The following is a 19,091-nucleotide window of genomic DNA, read 5'->3' as shown; positions in this document are numbered from 1 at the left end:
GGCTCTGATTGGAGACAACACAAAGAGAACTTCAGACCAAGAGACTTCCTTCGTACAAAGAAAGAACCTAGTCAGTCATTGCTTCCCTCAAAGACTATGCATGCTCTTCTTTAGCTAGAAGCCAAGAAAAGAGTTACTGTGGTGAATCCTTTGAGGGCTCCAGCCTCATTAGTGCACAAGCCCTTGGACCATTTTACCTTCCTCCACCCACAAAGCCTCACCAGCTTGTTGCAGCCCTGGAAGATGTCGCTGGTAAGGACTCTGCAGGATGAGTCCACCATCGTCTGCTTCACCATGTTGTTGTGGCAGGTGGCAGGAGAAACGTCTAGTGACAGCTGAGAACAGGAGAGAGCACCAGAGAGTCCAAACATCAGATGGCCTTGCTGAAAGGACTCAGCCCAGAAGGACACAAGAGACTCTGGGCTCTGACCTTACCTATAGTTCTGGCCACCAAAGCCTCCATGAATAAGAGGACCCTCCATCCACACAGACCCCACATGTACCTTTCTTGTGTCGGCACACTGTAAGTTCACTTTCCAGGAGTTCCCAAAGTCCACGGGGTCTTCCTCCACCTGAAGGCTGCTGCTGGTGAAGTCATTGTTCTGGATGCCATCAAAGTTCCCGCACAGGCCACACACCTGTTCCTGGGTGAAGGCAGGGGATGCACACTGTAAACCCTGGCACACTCTCCAGGTTTGGGGAAGAAGGTACCAGAGGCAGAGGAAATGGGGGAAATAAAGGGAGGAGGAGGAAGCAGACAAGGCAGAGAGACCCAGAAAAACAGCAGGATGGTCAGCAAAGCCTTCCCTGTGCTTACCCACAGTGACCCACAGTGACCCAAGGAAGCAGAGAGAGGCTGTGCACCCAAGTCTCATGATCAAAGGCAAAAGAGGGACACAGGTAGCTTGGCCCTGGTACCCCACTGTGGGTCATTAGCCTCCCTCGTCAGACTATAAACATAAAGAACAGCAGGCACCAGTGTTAATGGATGAACATAATGGTCCTGCTTTGCTGCAGGCAGAGGAGTCCCTTTACCCAGAGGACAGCAGCTCATTCAAGGGGATAGGGGAAAACTCTACAGCTTGAGAAATGGCATGAGGAAAGGGCTAATACACCTCCTGTGGCAGGCAGGACTGAGTCCTGGACAAGCCTGATCATGCAGAAACCATCACGGAGGAACCAGGGTCAGAACACTGTCCCGGGAAAGGAAAGGTGACTTAATCCACTTTGCAGTATTTGGCTTGGAACCACATGTATAAGTCATGGAGGAGTGTGTGAGAAGGTTACACAAAATGTCACAGCAGGAAACTGACTCTCTGGACCCCTGTTAATGACAAACACCCTCCCCTTCACCCACTGGTCCTGTTGGTCCAACTCTCCAAACAGTGTCACCTCGTTCTTTATACAACTCATTCTACCCACCAGCTTCTCTCCCCCAGATAGTTACAATCCTCACCCTCTCTCCTCCATGAAGACTTCTACTCCTATGTCACCTGTTCAGAGAGGGCTCATCAAACTAACCTATCCAAAGTAATGTCACCATACAAATATACTCCCCACCGTGGTTATAGAGAGCAACACTGGCTTCCGAGAACTGCGACTGTAGTACCCACACACAGTAATATCGGTCTCATGGTTTCACTGTGTGATTGAATCCCCAAAGGGCTTATTCTCTGAACGTGTGGGTCACCAGTGTGAGTTCCAGAGGTGGTATAACCTTCAGCAGGTGAGACCTAGTTGGATTTAATTAGACAATGGTGATGTCACCCTTGGAAGAGATAAATGTCTTTCTCATAAAACCCCAGACAATTCCTGCACCATAAGGTTTTTATTGTTGTTTTTTGTTTCTTAAAAGGGGAGGTGAGATGGATCAGCAGATAAAGATGGTACAGCCAGATGCCATCCTTGATGACCTGAATTCAATCCCTGGGACACACACTGGAGGGCCAGGGAGAACTAAATTATCTGCTGACCTCCACATACTATGGCACATAAATGTCCACACACATACACATGATAGATGATAGATAGATAGATAGATAGATAGATAGATAGATAGATAGATAGATAGACAGACAGATAGATAAACAGACAATTGGTAGATAGATGATAGATTAGATAAATAGGTAGATAGATAGAATTTTAATTAAAATAAAATTAAACCAGTTTCACATGTGACCCATCTACATGAGGCCATTTTCCTTTCCCTGTCTATTTTGCTTTCATTCACCACAGCCAGGCTGGTCCCCACCATAGACCAAACAGATGGAACCACCCAATCCTACACTTTCTACCTCCAACAATAACAATGAGAGTTAAGGTAAACCTCCTTTCTTCATAAAGTACTCTGCTTAGAGTACTCAGAACATGGAGTAATGCCCAGGACAGCAGAACTTGGTACAGTTAGGTTACGATCTTATGATAGGAAAATGTCCTGAATCCTCTAGCAAGCTATATGTGACCACAGAGTCTGACAAGAGACAGAAAGAGGCAGAGCGTAAAAGATATTGTGACAGACAGAAGTGTGACTGGTGGGGAAGCCTGGAGATACTGCTGAATGGCAGCTCACTTTGAATGTGGAATGTGGGACCACAAGCCAAGGAGTGCAGTCATCCTTCAGAACCAAGAAAGAGTGAAAGCTCCACAGGAATGCAGCCCTGCCAACCTTCTGGCTTCCAGAACTAAAATGCAATGCACTTGTGTCGTTTGAAGATGCTGGAGTTGTGGTGACTTGTCACAGCAGCATGAGTACACACACATGTGTTCACACACAGACACACATACATACCTATACACACACACATACACACACAATTTGATTTTTTTCTCTTGCTGTATACATGAGGCCTAGAACAGTCCAATACACTGAGCGGAAACATAGTCAGGTTGCTAGACCTTTCTAGAAATGGAACAGGCTGTCCCATGGAAGCACACCCCTCACTGACGTATGCAATCTAAACATGGACGCCACTGTCAGTTGGTGTTGAGGCCACTCTCAACAAGAATAAACTAGCCACCATAGTCAACAGAACCCCTTGTCATATTCACACCACTCAGTGATACCACCAGAACCCCCAAAACTACAGAAACCTACCCAAGTGACATTATCTTTCCCAAAAGGGACAGGTTAACAAAGTGCTCTCCAAAGGGGATAACCTAGGACCTTGGAAAATAAGTCTTGGTCTCAAAATACAAAGTAAATGTCTCCCAAGAAATGAGACCCACTGGCCAGCCTCCATATGCATACATACATGTACACACACACACACACACACACACACACACACATACATGTCTGTGTATGTGCATGAACATGAGTATGTGTGCTAGCCTGGGCTCACTGGTAAGGCAACATCCCAGAATAGATGGCAATGATTTACCATTTTGTGAATCTAATTTGCCTCTTTGGGTTAAGAAACCTGAAGAAAAGATACCCTGCCTATCCTTGCTCTTCCTCCTCAGTGCAAACAAAATGTGTGCCTTCCTGGGCTAGTCAGGACACTGCCAAAGCTGCCTCTGTCCTCACGTGCAGTCACCCTCCCTCCATGACTACTTAGGTTTTCTTGTGTGGAGAGCAAGGAGGCTGGACCAGAGAGAGAACCACTGTCCCTCAATATAATGGGTAAGGGCAGCAGATTACTACTTAGAGAACTGGTGTCAGTCCACATGAATCAGGGGCAAGATGCAGCAAGAAGGCCAGCTGACCTGGTATGTGTGCTTCAGGACCACAGAGATGCTGAGGTGGTGGTCCCAGACCACAGAAAGGGCCTGACCCAGCAGCAGGATGATGTAGCGGCCCGACTCCACCACCTCAAAGTGAGACTCATCTCTCAGGGGCCTCTTAACATTCACCTGAAGGAGGAAGAAACGGAAAACTGAGGTGAAGGAGAATGGCGTCCAGGGCTCCCTCTTCACACAGCCTGTCTGTCTGCCTTGCCCACCAATACCAGAGCTGGCCCTTGAGACCTATATGCGCCACCAGCTACTTTCTGGCAGACCTCCCTTAGGCCATCACTCGACTCAGGAATATCTGTGTCTGTCTGACCTACCACCCTCCCACGATGAGGAGACTGCAATGAGAACACAGAAAAAGAGACCAGTCACCTCACAAAAAGGGAGGGTGTCCTGACCCTGAATCACCAATTACACCACTCCCTTGGCTTGCTTTTTAATTTGTCAATGATTTTAACCACCTCTCTAGTCAATAGGATGGAAACTCTACCCACCTATGACAGTGATCCCCCCAACTCGTCATCCTGCCTCCTACCACCCTCCGTTCTCCCGAGTGACTACCATCAGGAGTCAAGACTGAAGAACAGGGACTGTGAAGCTCCATGCTCCAGGCAGAAGCTTCCAGCAGAAGTCTGGCCCAAACTTCTTACTTTGCCAGAGTCATCACTACTGACAAACCCTTGACGCCCATGGCAGAGAACTTGGCTGACTGTCGGATGCATAAAGTAGAAGCCAAGACCAAGAACCTGTCAATCCTCAGAGATCTCCTCTCCTGAGAAACAGGCCTCACATGGGGCTCATCATCTCTACAAATTCTCCCCCCAGCAGACCTGCCACCTCCCATACAGTTTCTCTGCTGTCATCTGTCTCAGACAGAACTGAACTCTGAAGTAGAGCTGACACCACTGGCTCCCAGTCAGCACACTTGCTAAACAGTTTTTCTTCCCTGTCTATCGAAAATGCACTTCCAGTCCCCAGCTGTCAAGGGTGGGTATTAACAAAACATCAGGACGCAAGCAGAGGCCATGGGAGCAAATGATCCCAGATTCGGGGAGTTTGTAGCACAGCACAAAACCAAACCAGCTGAATCAAATCTGTGACCTCAGGACAAACAGCCACTCTAAACTGATGGATCCCGGGGTTCCATCCTGATCTACTGAGGCAGAGCCTCAAGGTGGAGCCTGGGATCTGCACTTGACCACTTTGTAATCGGTCAGGATACAGAGGCTGCGTCTGTTGATTCTGTTCCTCTTCTTAGCCTGTCAGAAAACTTAATCTGAAGATCGGGGGTGTAGCTGGGCACACGAGTGCTTGCTCAGCATGGCCAGGCCCTGGGATCCACACGATCTTTTAAAATCTCCTTAAAATGTAAAGTAAGGAAAACACATCCCATAATGTCCCTTCCCTTCCTCATACAGGCGGGCAGTAGTCCCCTTGTAGCGGTAGTTTTGCTTCCTACAGTTTTTGCTCACTTCACTTGACTACAGAAGTGCTGAATGGAAAATTCCAGAATGCAGATGAAGTCTCCGATAACTTCCATCACAGCACATTGCTGTCATTGCATTGTGAGCCAACATTAATGCTTTGCTCTGCCCCCTGAATAGTCAGACATTATCGCCAGTGTTGGATAGTTTTATGTCAACTTGACACGTGCTAAAGTCATCTGAGAGGAGGGAGCCTCAACTAAGAAATACCTCCAAGTCCATTGATAAGGCCCAGAGGCATCAGAAAAGCCATTTCCACGTGTGTGCTTACCCAATACACTGTCTCCCTGGGTGAGCTGGGGTATGGGAAGCCAGCCTAGCTGATGCCCCCGGCGGTCCCACCCCCTCCCAGCACGCTCTGCACATGGTGACCCTGGTTACCCATAATGCCTGTCCCACAGGTCCTGTGGCTCCCTCTCTGGTTTTGGAGGTGATAAGAATACTAAAGTGTAGCTCCTCACAGTTTAAAAAAAAAAATGGCTTCTGGCAGTTGGGAGAACAGGGGATAACTCTGCTAACTTTAAATGGTTGACCACTGGGAGTTGCGACACAAATTACACTTGGTGTATTTTTTCCATTTTTATTTCCTTTTGGGGGGATGGCACAAGGGTAGGAGGTGGACCTGGGAGGAATGGGAAGCGAGTATGTGAAATTCCCAAATAATCAATAAAGATACTATGTTGAAAAAAAAAAAGAGAGAGAGAGAGAGAAAGTGTCTCCATCCTGTAAGGTATTTTAATTAGTGACTGATGAGGGAGGGTCATTTTGGGTGGTGCCATTCCTAGGCTGATAGTCCTGGGGTTTATAAGAAAGCAGGCTGAGAAAGCCATGAGGAACAAACCAGTAAACAGCACCCGTCGATGGCCTCTGTATCAGCTCCTGCCTCCAGGTTCCTGCACTGTTTGAGTTCCTGTCCTGACTTCCTTTGATGATGAACAGTGATGTGGAAGTGTAAGTCAAATAAACCCTTTCCTCCTCAACTTGCTTTTTGGTCATGGTGTTTCATTGCAGCAATAGAAGCCCTAAGACATTACCAACATGAGTAACGGAACATACTGGGTTCTGTATTGCCTGTGATCTCAGGCATTTACCAGGGGTTTTATCCAACTCTGTGGCTAAGAGGGACCACTGTACATGGAAGAGAAGCTCCTTCTGCCTATTACACTCGGCTCACCTCCACCAGTCAGCACTGCCTCCCTCATACATAGGCAGGGATCACTCTAGAAGAGCCTCTCCCACACATATGCCCACACTGGAACCACAATGGGCTCACACTGCCCGTATTGGTCTGTCAATTGCTCCGCTCCCAAGACCAGCTGGCACCGCTGGACCTCATTCTCTACAGTGACTGCACTTTCTACCAACACAGTTCTAAATGACACTGGGTAAAGGCTCCTAACAAACAGAGGGATGTGGGGGCATAAAAATAAAGGGGAGAGACTGGCACTTACCTCTCCATCAGACAGCTCGATCTCCCCTCCTTCCACCAGGATGCTCACCCGCTTCTTGCATTTCACTGAGGGATAACTGCAGCCCTCATTTCCCACTAGGATCCGAAAGGTCCCAGGATTCCCGCCACAGTAATCCTGGGGAGAGAGGGCACCAAGGGGGAAAGATCACATTGTCTCATAGACCAGAAGATGGCATCATGACTTCCAGGGTCAGAAAGTATCATCAGATGCACCCTGTATGTGGGGGAAAGGGAGAAGTAGCCACAGAGAAACTCTCTCAAGGGTCCAACCTCAGCCCTCACAGATGAGCCTGGTATCCATGCTCAGTGCAGTGGCAAACACAAAGGGAAACAGGGGAGCTAGAGGAGATAGCACATACAAATACATATATAAACATACACCTACCCGTATACATACACAGGTATAAACACTATATACAATCACAAACACAAGCACACATTCATATATACTTGGAGATGCATATACATACATATGTATACACACATACACATGTACAATCATAATACACATGCCTAAACATATATATATATATATATATGTAAACATGTACACACAGGCACATACCTGTATACATACACATAGATTATATGTGTGTGTATATATATACATATATATACACACACATATATACACACACATATACATATATACATATATACATATATATGCACATATACTTATAAAAAGTGTATTTGTTCATGTATAACCATAAACATATATATGCATACAATATACACACACATGCACTCAAACAGATACAAAAAACACAGCCTGGCCATCTGTAAGGTGACCATCAGTCCACTTCCTGACACTTTTGGATGAAATGATTTCAGCTGGTCCCTGGGTCCCACAGGTTAGAAGCCAGACAAAGCTGTAGGTGCTTGCCTGGTTCTTGTCACCAACTGGCTTTTTGGAAGGAGAAAGCTAAACCTGATGATGCCTCTAACGGGGGAAGGGAGGGCGCTAAGAGAGAGCAGCAGAAGACAACTCAAGTGGGAAAGAAAAATAAACACGCAGTCTTAAAAGGGAATCCTGAAAAATGCGTCACTGGAGAAGGTTTGTAAGCCAGGGGGTGCTCAGCAGTGGTAATGCCCCTGCCTCCTTTCCACATGCTAAATCCATCATTTCTGGAAGCTGACGGGCACATTGAACCTTTGCTAAGGAAAAGAGCCTGTGGGGGAGCTCTACGAGTCACACACGAGCCCAGAGGCTTCAGAAAAGCCATTTCAAGGTGTGTTGTGCACTGTTTCCCCAATACACTGTCTCCCTGGGTGAGCTGGGGTGTGTAAGGCCAGTCTGGCTGATGCCGGCTACGGTTCCAGCCCCTCCCAGCATGCTCTGTGCATGGTAACCCTGGTCACCCATAATGCCTGCCATATTGGTCCTATAGCTCCCTCTCTGGTTTGGAAGTCCTACCTTCAGATCATTCCAATAAGCCTCCACCCCCCAGAGAACGGAGACAGAGAAGCCACATCCATTCAGTGTCACAGTATCTCAACTCTGAGAAAAGTGCTTGTCCTCCTTGGTGAACCACCTGATATCCACCAACAGAAGAAATCACAGGAGCCCACAAAGTGAGGTTGGGGAGGCACAGGGGCTGGCAAGACTCGCTAGAATGCCCTATGTTCTTCCTGTTGGACTGAATGGCACCTGCAGCCCAGCCTCTGTTCCTTGCCATGTTAAGGGTAAAAACGGTGGCTAGTTCAATAGGACCATAGGTCAGGCAGCATACTCCAGGGGTCATAGAGGCAATCCCCCGACCCAGGAATACTTCATAACAACGGGCTATCAGGGAGGGTGACATCCATCCAGGAGCAGCTCCCACATATCCTGGAGTAGGTGTCCAACCAAAATGAAGAGCCATCTTTCTCTAATCTATACCAGTGCCAAAATGGCCTGAAGGGTATCACACCAATCCAGCTCAGAAAATGAAATTCTGTTCTTAAACTTCCTATATCTTTGGGAATCCTTTGGGGGAATTAAAAAAAAAATCACTCTGACAAAACCAAACCCTAAAGTTCTTTCTAGAGACAGAACCTGACCCAGAGACTCCTACGGCACCCCCTGCTCGGCTAGATACAGCACCCCCTCTCCTCATTCTCAGTCTCACCTGTGCCAGAACATACTGGCACTCGCCAGGGAACAGGTACTTGAGTCCATCGAAGGTGAGATAGTGGGCCATACCAATGGCAGAGCAAGTGGCATCACACACGTGGTTCGTGCAATTCCACCTCCGGTCCTGGCAGACACTAGGGAAAGCAATCGAGTGTTACTGGTTTGTACCTTAGGCACCAGGGCCCCAATCAGGCCTTAGGAAACAAGGCTGCAGTGGGGGATGTAGAAGGTGGCAGGTCATCACTTAGGTAGCCTCAAGAAGCTAAGCATTTAGAGCCTGTGAAAAGAGCATGGTCCTCAAAGCCTGCACAGAGTCTGCAGGAGAAAGGAAGGCCAGGCTGCTCTCTAGTGCCAAGAAACAGATACAGAGTGAAGTGGGTGGAGAGAAGGCGAGAGTCCTCTCTAATCCACCTGCCATGGACTCCCTAGAGTGTAGCCTCACCCTAAAAGCTACAGAGTGCCCGAGATTAGCCACAGGCTCGATGTATCACAGACATACTGAGGCTGAAACCCCTTTAGGCCAACAGAGATTGCAAGATGAAGGGACATGCGGAGACTGAAAAACAGAAAGAGCATATGAGTCTGCCAGGAGTGGTTTTCTGTGTGTGGTTATGTATTTATATCTCTCGAGATCTGCTGGCCACATGTCCCACCCCTCACTGCCCTTAACCAGAGCTGATCTAGGGAAGCCCACTCATGCGTCAGAGGTGGTGAGCTCAGGCCTCAGGCACTGATTCCCCCCCTACCTCTGTCCACATGGGCCCCTAAGACTGCCTATAGCCCAGAAGTCAAAGGGTGAGTGGAAGGGAGTGCCCATGAAAGATAGCCAGAGCAGGCAGAAGGAAACCAATGCCTCCCAAACCATTGTGTCCTCAAGCCCACTCTCAGAACACACAGAGCCTGTGGGAAGAGGTGGGCCTTGAGATTCGGCCTTAAGGAAGCAACAAAATACATCATTTGCACAGAAAATGATGGCAGCTGGAGATCATCATGCTGGGCAAATCGGGCCAGACTCAGAAAGACAATTATTATGTTTTCTCTCATATGTAGGGTCCAGATTTATTTAAAAGATACTAAAGTAGATGGGGAAACTATAACTATCGGGGGAGGGGAAAGAACCATAGGAGTAGGAAGGGGGACAAGGAAAGGTGACACGGGAGAATGTGTGAGCAAAGGACATTGTATGCATTATGTAAATGTCTATGAAATGATTACCTTGTTCAATTAATAAAAATAAATAGAAAGAAAGAGAAGGGAGGGAAGGAAGGACAGGGAGAAAGAGACAGAGAAAAACAGAAAGGGGGTTGAGAGGACCTTTCCAAACCCACCCCACTTCCAGCCTGGTCACTGCAAGGGCCTCTGTAGAAAGACGATCCTCCCAGAACAGAATCACCCATCTGTAGGGAGCAGAAGTACTGAGCAGAACTGTACTGAGCAGTGATGGAAGGAGGCATTTCACAGATGGGGAAACAGAGGCAGAGTAAGGGAAACAACACTCAGGTTCCCACAGGGTCTGAGGACAAGTGTCAGAAGTCTTGTGTCCCACAGAGCCTGATGCTACTATGATGGGGGTCCCCGGGGCATCCCAGAGCCTCACCAGGTGTTGCAGCCGATCTTCACCGTATCTCCTGGGGAGTACTCCTCACCCTGGTGGAAGCAGGGACACCGCTCCAAGGCCACACATTTGTTTTCATGCCGGACCTAAAGGAAAAGCAGGCCAGCGTGTCAAGGACCACAGGGACTGATATGGATCCAGGATGAGGAAGTGTCCTGCCGCTCAAACCTGCCAGCAGCCAGCATGAAGAGAGACACTGAGCCAAGCGCAACCTCAGCAACAAAGTAGCCAGGGCAAGAGTCAACAGCAGGTTGGGGTGTGGTAGACAAGGGCATCTTCTACATTGTGTCTCCCTGTCAACCAAAGACTCGACTGCCTCTGTCCTGCTGGGTGCCATAACCTAGGACACATTTGCAAAGACTTCAGAAACACAAGTCAGAACCCTGGGAGTACATATACCAGACTCAGCCATGTCACACAAAGGGTGTGTCCAGAGGACATGGGAGTTACGGAGGGAGACTAAAGGAGAATTATTTACCAATGAACTGGGAAAAAGAAAGGAAACAATCGGCTGGGCGGTGGTGGCGCATGCCTTTAATCCCAGCACTTGGGAGGCAGAGGCAGGCGGATTTCTGAGTTCGGGGCTAGCCTGGTCTACAGAGTGAGTTCCAGGACAGCCAGAGCTACACAGAGAAACCCTATCTCGAAAAACAAAAAAAGAAAGGAAACAACAATCAAGTGTTCAGAGACAGGCAAATGGTCCCCTTCTTAAGGATTCCCCAGGAGCTGGTTTGCTATGGAAGGCTGGAGCATCCTTCAGAGGACTCTTCACTGAGGTAAGCAGTGCCTATCTAAGCTGTTAGGTTATTTTTAAATGGGGAAGTAAACTGTACACACATGTGAACTGAATTTCATGTGTATGGAATATAGATTGTTGTTGTTGTTGTTGTTGTTGTTAGCCAAGGCTAGAAGGAAGGAGGGAGGAGGTTGCCCCCAGATAGTGAGCTGGGGTAAAGGACTCTGGGCTTATTCTCCTTTTTAGTTTTAAATTTTTTTCCCAAATGTTCTTTGACAAGAAGGTATTACATCCATAATTAAAGAAAATGGATATCATGTTTGACAAGAATTAATAAGCGTTTAGAGCCCTAGACTCCTCCAGGAACTGAAGACTTATCAAAGGAGATGTAGCAAAGCCAAGCTAAAAAGCATGTCCAGGACATGTGGGATCAGGTGACCCTTCTCCCAAGGTCACCTTTTCCAGTCCAGATGCTCTGACACGCTATCCACAGAAACTCCTTCCTCCCTCCTAGACCCCTCAGGAAGTGACTCTGTAGCATGCTACACTTTCTGGGTCTGCTACAGGCAAGTGAGCAGGGTAAGAAACAAGACCTTCCGGCTTGGTGGGCTTAAGATGCACTGCCAAGCCCACCCTGACCCCACTCCCATGATCCACTGCCATCTCGACCAAGAAGCAGCCCAGATAGCTGCACTGTCAGGACTTCACTTTGGAAGTGATATAATATATGTTGATTATGTCTTCTACCTGTTACCCTCTCTTGTCCCTTGGAAGGTGAAGGCCCCGCGGCCGCTGTGCTCCAGAACTACCCAGCAAGCAGGAAGAGGTACCTGGTCTGCATGATTCCCAGTTCGGTGATCTGTAAAAATCCCCTGCAAGCCTGAGCTCCTAGACCTTCAAATTAAATTAAATCCTGGGAATAGGGGTATGCAGAGGATTTCCATAGCAGAATTATCAGTTAAAACGATATGCACACACATATACTAGGAAGTGGAAAGAGTGACATTCTCCACTTAGCACAACCTGTTGGCCTTGGGAGGTGTCCTCAAGTCACTTGCCCTCTAAGTGACCGGGCAGTATGGGTGCAAACATCTAAGAAGAAGCCAGCCTACGCCTACTGTGTCCTTGACAGTGCTTAAGCCTGGGACCACCATTCTCAGAAGACAAGAAGCCTAAGAGATCAATGGAGAAGGCAGGCAGTTGGTTGGAGCAAGGAGAGGCTGCAACATCTCCCTTCCAGAGCCTTCCAAGGTCCACAATAAAGAACGGGTGTGACGGGGGGGGTGGGGGGTGACGTGAAACTAACAAAGAATCAATAAAAAGTTGGAGGAAAAAAAAAAAAAGCTTGGTGCCCAGATCCTCCAAACTTTGTCAGTTTAGACTTCAGTCTGAAGTCTGCCACCTAGTGGCTATCATAAGATTGACAGACACATGCGCACTGCTACAGCTAGTGGATATGGGTGACTGCATTTACAGGAAGAGAAACCTAGCCCTGCCCACCTGGTGTCTCACCTCTGAGGGACACTCTCTATCCTTCACCTGTAGGCAAGTGTGGCAACGGGTTCCCAGGCCTCCTGGTGTGCATACTGTCTGTGCTCACCTCTCTTCCAAGAGTCACCCCACTGTCAAGAACCCTGAACAGTCATGCTCCAGGATCTCTCTTCTCCCACTTCATCTAGGGGCATCCATGAGTCCAGCCCTCTTCCAATGGACATCACATGAAATCCCAGCTCTTTGATAAGCTGGCGCTACCACGACTGTTCTAACAAACCCTCCTCCTCTGGGTTCTCACTGGACAGGCACGCTCTCCTCTCTGCCCTGACTTACCTTATTACCATCACTAACTGGCAGGCTGCAATATCAAGATAAGGGCTCCTTGTTAAGTGAGGGCTGCTATCAAGACAACATTGATGTGGGGACTGTCGAGGAAGCAAAATATGACCTTAAAAGGAGAGGGAGGCGTTTCCAGGCACTGTGTGGAAACTCCTGACTTGAGAGAGACGGTATGTACATAAGAGCCTGCTCAGAAACACTCAGAGAAAGCCTTAAAGAAATCCCTGGCAACTGAGAACCATGGAGATGAAGGGAAGTGGGCAAGCCAGGTAAGCAGCCATAACTGAGCTATGTGGCAAGTCACTGAAGCCGAGAGTCTGACATGAAAGCAGCCACCTCGGCCCAGCATGTCCTTTGAGAATACTACAGTGGTGCTGAGATAAAAGTTTTTTTGTTGTTGTTGTTGTTGTTGTTTGTTTTTTCGAGAGAGGGTTTCTCTGTATAGCCTTGGCTGTCCTGGAACTCACTCGGTAGACCAGGCTGGCCTCGAACTCAGAAATCTGCCTGCCTCTGCCTCCCAAGTGCTGGGATTAAAGGCGTGCACCACCACCACCCGGCTTGCTGAGATAAAAGTTATGAAGCCTGTAGAAGACTTGAGAAAGCGTGTCAGGAATGCCCAGCATGGCCTATCAGCTCATGATCGTTCAGTAAGCATTGTCAGACCCTCATCCTCAGTCAGTTCCAAGAACAAGTTTGAGGCAGAAAAAAAAAATTGCTTTGTTACCCTTCTCTGGAAATTCCTTTATTCCTCACTGTACTTGAACGCCAAACAGACTGCTCACTCTCCCAAAACGTTTGCCGCCACCTGTCCTCGATGGTTCTAATCCATCCATAGCCACAGCTCAACGTAGCTGAGTTCCACCACATGTGGGTTAGGAGGAAAGCATTCTTATCTGATAACTCACATTAACGTATAAATGACTCTCCCTGTGGGGATTTATCATGCTGTAAGCTTTTTATAAAGTCTTGCTCGTTAACCAAATGAGGATATTCCCATCATCTTTCAGTGAACCTGGTTGGGTGACAAATTGTGATGGTGGGAGGTATTTTTGAGAGAGATGGGCTTTCTTGGAACTTATAAATGCTTATTACTTAATAAAGCGCTCACCTCACACACGTGAGGCCCCATAAAGTCCTCTGGTGTCCAAAAATGAAGCCCACTCCAGATGGAACCTTGTACCTGGGATCTAGCTTTAAGAATAGTTTCCTGTGTCTTTCAGTTCCTGACAGGCCATTCCCTAATGCCGGCAGAACTGGGTACCAGTCTGAAAGATGTTGCTGCTAGATTTCAAAGGATAAATCATCACCTCCCAGACGATGATGCTACACTTTGCTCAGAGGCCTAAGTATTTGCAGACCAGTGTCCTGGCCTGAGGTCTAGGAACCAGGCAGGTTGAAAGATACTGGCTCTGCCCTGGACTCCTACAAGGAGCCAATGCTGCAGATGGAGTCCAGGAAACAGGGCCATGGGCTGTGTTCTGCTGCTAACTAGTGGCGAAATTAGGTAATGTCCTAACTTAGAGCAGAGTAGAGGCTGCTCCAGGCAAAAAGTTCAGAAGCATTTTTTCAACTAAAGAAAAAGTATTAGCCTGGGCTACCTAGTAAGTTCCAGACTAACCCCAACTACAAAGTGAAGCCTGTCACGAAAATTTAAAGCAATCAGAAAAGACTTGTGAAGCCCTTTACTGCCACCCATGTTTTGTCTGCATGAACTTACTGTGACAGTGGTCACCATGACACCAATACAAAGCAACTGAAATGCCTATAACTGCCATTTTTCACCTTCCCTCCACACCCTTCTAACCCAATATTACAGGTAAAGAAACAAAGATCTGAGGTGACTTGCCACTTGACTCCATGTGGGGACCTAGGACTGGAAGCACCGAATCACCACCATCGTGGTTCTTGCCACTTGTAAAATCATTCCATTCCCTGCCCTGAGAGAAGACCGTGGGGCATCTGCAGGGGCAAACAATCTGCTGTCTGTGGTGGATCAGAAGGCCTCCACCACACCTGGAAAGAAAAGGCCTCCCCACTTGCCTCCAACATCTTCAAAGAAGTGCTTTTAGGCTCAGAGGGGACATGTGTGGAAGAAACATTGTTTGAGAAGAGGACAATGGCCACTCAAGGGCAGACCAGTGTCAGAGCTGACCAGTGACAATGAGAATGCAGAAACAGACTGTAATGTCACATCTGTCATATGTGATGAAAACTGGGTGGATCCTATAGTTTGGCTAGATGGATGGATGGATGGATGGATGGATGGATGGATGGTTGGTTGGATGGTTGGATGTGGTTGGTTAGTTGGTTGGTTGGTTGGTTGGTTGGTTGGTTGGTTGGTTGGTTGGATGGTTGGTTGGTTGGTTGGATGGTTGGTTGGTTGGTTGGTTGGTTGGTTGGTTGGTTGGTTGGATGGTTGGTTGGTTGGTTGGTTGGTTGGTTGGTTGGTTGGTCTTTGTTGTCTTTTAGAGTGCTAGAAATGAACCCAGGGCCTTACACTGACTCACATCCTGTGGTGGCTTGAATAAGAAAAGCCCCCACAGGTTCATCATTTTAATACCTAGTCCACAGTTGGTACAGCTATTTGGGAGATTAGAGGGTATAGCCTTGTCAGAGGAGGGGTATCATTAGGGGTAGGCTAATTTTGAGGTTTCAAAAGCCCACACTATTCTCAGTTATCTCCTCTCTGCCTCCTACTTGTAGAGACGGATGTGAACTCTCAGCTGCTGCTCCAGCACCATGCCTGCCTGCTGCTGCCACACTCCCCATGATGGTCATGGACTCTAACTCTGGAAGTGTAGCCTCAAATATACTCTATCTTGCACAGCTTGTCTTGGTCATGATGTTTTATCACAGCAGCAGAGCAGTAACTAAGACTTACCCCCCAAGTCCTAGCACTACTTTCTGTTATTTTATTTCTTAGATAATCCATTTTCACTGTATTTAAAAGCACTGGTCCACAACAGACTGGAAATGTAAGAGAACAGACCTCACACCATCTCACCAATGGAAGGACGAGGAACTGATCCACACAGCTCTAAAACTGAGCCTCAGTTAGTTACTAACACAATGTGCACACCTCTTGCTACAATTCGATGGAACCTTCTGGCTTCTTTGAGACAAGATATCCAACTTGGGCTGGTGTTCAACCTTCCATGGACCTGAGAATGACTTTGAACTTCTGATCCTATTGTCTCTACCTATAAGCATGTCCCATTACCACCCATTTTATGCTGGGAGTTGAACCCATGACCTCATACATGCTAAGGAATCATATCCCTAACCATGGTCTATCCCTAACCCCATACCTTGTTTGTTTGTTTTTTAAGTGATTTTGCATACATCTCCCTTGCATCCATAGCCAACCAAAGTGAGGAAGGCAGGCTAAGTACATTACAGAGGAGGCCTCTGGGATTCAGATAAAGACTGCATGCCTATACACAAGTGTAGGGCCAGAGGGTGGTGAACATGCTAGCTTAACCCCTGTGCTCCATTCCTCCTTGGGTCTCTCTGCTCTCAGCAAATCTGCATCCATTACAAAGTCACTTGCCCCGCTCCTTGCAAGTCATTAGATGCAGAATACCTAGGCACTTCTTCAACCCCTGGGCATCATGCCATAGCCCTCCTCATCACACAGAGGACAGAGAAACAGCCATGGGAATAAGGGAATGAGGTCTGCACCATCAGAAGCACCCAGGCAAGATGTTCCCAGCTCCCTTTTCTTTGTGCTGTGGCCAGGAACACGTGTAGGGTGCTGCAGCCAGCACACTGTGCACACTTCATAAATTACATGGATTTCTCTGCTCTGCTGAATCTGGCCCAGGCTATCTGTATATCAGTCAGCCTTGTAATGAAGCAATTGTGAAAATAATTCAACCTCTGTGGATAGAAGCTTTTGTAAGGGGCCTCAGTTGCATGTGTTTCTGAGAATGCATACCAGGGGCTTCTGGGTGAGAAAGGAGTGCCTCTCAGAGTGTCTATAACATAAATATATAAGGTGGCACACCCAGGGCTGAAGAGATGGCTCAGTGGTTAAGAGCACCATCTGTTCTTCCAGGGGTCCTGAGTTCAATTCCCAGCAACCACATGTTGGCTCACAACCATCTGTAATGAGATCTGATGCCCTCTTCTGGTGTGTCTGAAGACAGCAACAGTGTACTCACATACATAAAATAAATAAATCTTTAAAAAAAAAAAAGTCACACTCCCAGTCAGGATTAGGGATCTGATCCAATGTTTTGGTTATTAATATCTAATCCTACCTAGATGCTTTTACACACACACACACACACACTTCCTTTACAGAAGCCTTGACTCTTGACTCAGCTGGACATGGTAGTGTGCCTGTAGTTCTAGCTACTCAGGAGGCTGAGGCAGATGGATTGCTTAATCCCAGGAGTTCAAGACCAGCCTAGTCAATGAAATGAGGTATCATGTCAAATTTTTTTAATTTTTAACATAATAATAAATTAAACAGTTCCCATTGCTGACATAATGCTGAATCCCTTTTCCTGCCTGAGGTTTCTCTCAAGTCAAGATTTTGCCCAGAAACACCATAGGCACAACTGCACAGGAAACTCCCTGAGATATTCACAATGAAACTTTATCTCAGAGTCTCTTCATCCCCTGCTTCAGTCATGAGATGGAGTTCCTCCTCTCATAGACCCCACCCTTCCCTACAGTGTGAGCCATGATGCCCAGGGTAAGGGCCATTCTCTACATCCTTATAGAAGATGGTGGTTCTAGAAGCCTCAGGGGAGAAGACAGTGGGGAACGCCTTAGATAGAATTAATAGAACTCTCCATTTGAGAGAGGAAGGCTAGAAAGTAAGTACAGAACAGAACTCCCACCCTGCGCATGCTGTGGTGCCCGGCCTTCCTGAGGACCGGGTATGAGTTCTGGTTTCCAGGACAGAACACCCACAGCTCCTCAGGAAGAGTTCTCAGTGTGCACTCAAGCCATCCTACCCACCTTCACACTGGCCTCCAGAGCTTTCGCTCAATCCCTCAGTACATACTCTGTGTATGGGAGAGTAGAGTCACGGACAGCATAAAGACAGTGCGCATTTGAAAAAGAAAAGTCCAGAAGTTGCATTCTTCAAGGTGGTGATAATAATATGTGTATAATAGATTTTATATAACCTAACCAAAGCCAGGCAGTGATGGCATATGACTTTAATCCCAGCATTTGGGAGGCAGAGGCAGGTTGCTCTCTGAGTCCGAGGCCAGCCTGATCTACAGAGTGAGTTCCAGGACAGCCAGGACTACACAGAGAAACACTGTCTCAATTTTAAAAAAAAAAAAAAAAAAAAAAAAAAAAAAAAAAAAAAAAAAAAAAAGCCTTAATAGTAGAGGAAGTCTACTATTAAGTCAGAAGGCTCGGGCATGCTCCAATCATTCCCACCGTTTCTAGAAGGTAAACAGAGGAGTCGGGTGGTCTCAACCAAGCATTGGACCTTGTGTGTCCTACAGGACATCTACAGCCCCAGGATCAGAATCATGGGACACATGGGCCTGGCCAAGACCTCACAAGTCATTTAATGGAGCCAGAAAAGAAAGTGCCACAATTAGCTTGTGTTATGGCACAAGCACAGTGCCTTGGTTGTGTTTTCATTGTCAACTTGACACAATCTCAAGTCACCAAGGAAGAGGGAACAATCAGATGGACCTGTGGTCATATCCGTAAGGTATCATCTTGATTGATCATTGAAGTAGGAGGGTCTAGCCCACTGTGGGTGTTACCATTCCCTAGGCAGGAAGATCTGAATTACATACAAAAACTAGCAAAGCCTAAGCCAAAGAGAGAAGGGGCAGTGAGCAGAGTTCCTTTGTGGTTTCTGCTTAAGTTACTGCTCTGAGTTCCCTCTGACCTTGAAGTGTAAGGGAAAACCCTTTCCTACCAAAGTTACTTTTGGTCATGGTCTTTAGCTACAGAAACCAAACTAGAACAGACATCAACATCTTCTCTTAAAAGAAAAAGTCAAAGGCAAATATATGCAAATCATACACAACTATCTGTGTATCCTTCCATCCCCGCTGTATGAAATGTTACCCTTGGGAAAATTCTAGTACAAATGCCTGTTTAGACACATATTTTCTATAAAT

At 47.2% G+C, this 19,091-nt stretch overlaps 1 protein-coding gene across 1 annotated transcript in view; it reads right to left on the bottom strand.

Annotated features, from left to right (window-relative positions):
• Vwf (von Willebrand factor) overlaps window positions 1-19,091 on the bottom strand; it is a 132,930-nt gene that overhangs the window by 49,818 nt on the left and 64,021 nt on the right. Inside the window, exons 19-24 of the mRNA XM_034512425.2 lie at window positions 10,401-10,504; window positions 8,799-8,937; window positions 6,668-6,802; window positions 3,706-3,852; window positions 504-644; window positions 222-335 (exon numbers count right to left, since the gene is read on the bottom strand). Of these exons, the coding sequence (XP_034368316.1) occupies window positions 222-335; window positions 504-644; window positions 3,706-3,852; window positions 6,668-6,802; window positions 8,799-8,937; window positions 10,401-10,504 (780 nt within the window). The remainder of the gene's footprint in view (window positions 1-221; window positions 336-503; window positions 645-3,705; window positions 3,853-6,667; window positions 6,803-8,798; window positions 8,938-10,400; window positions 10,505-19,091) is intronic.

The sequence above is a fragment of the Arvicanthis niloticus genome, chromosome 9 (assembly GCF_011762505.2).
Source record: "Arvicanthis niloticus isolate mArvNil1 chromosome 9, mArvNil1.pat.X, whole genome shotgun sequence".
NCBI lineage: Eukaryota > Metazoa > Chordata > Mammalia > Rodentia > Muridae > Arvicanthis > Arvicanthis niloticus.
Note: the sequence above shows the minus strand (reverse complement) of the source record. Positions and strands in the feature narration are given on the sequence as shown.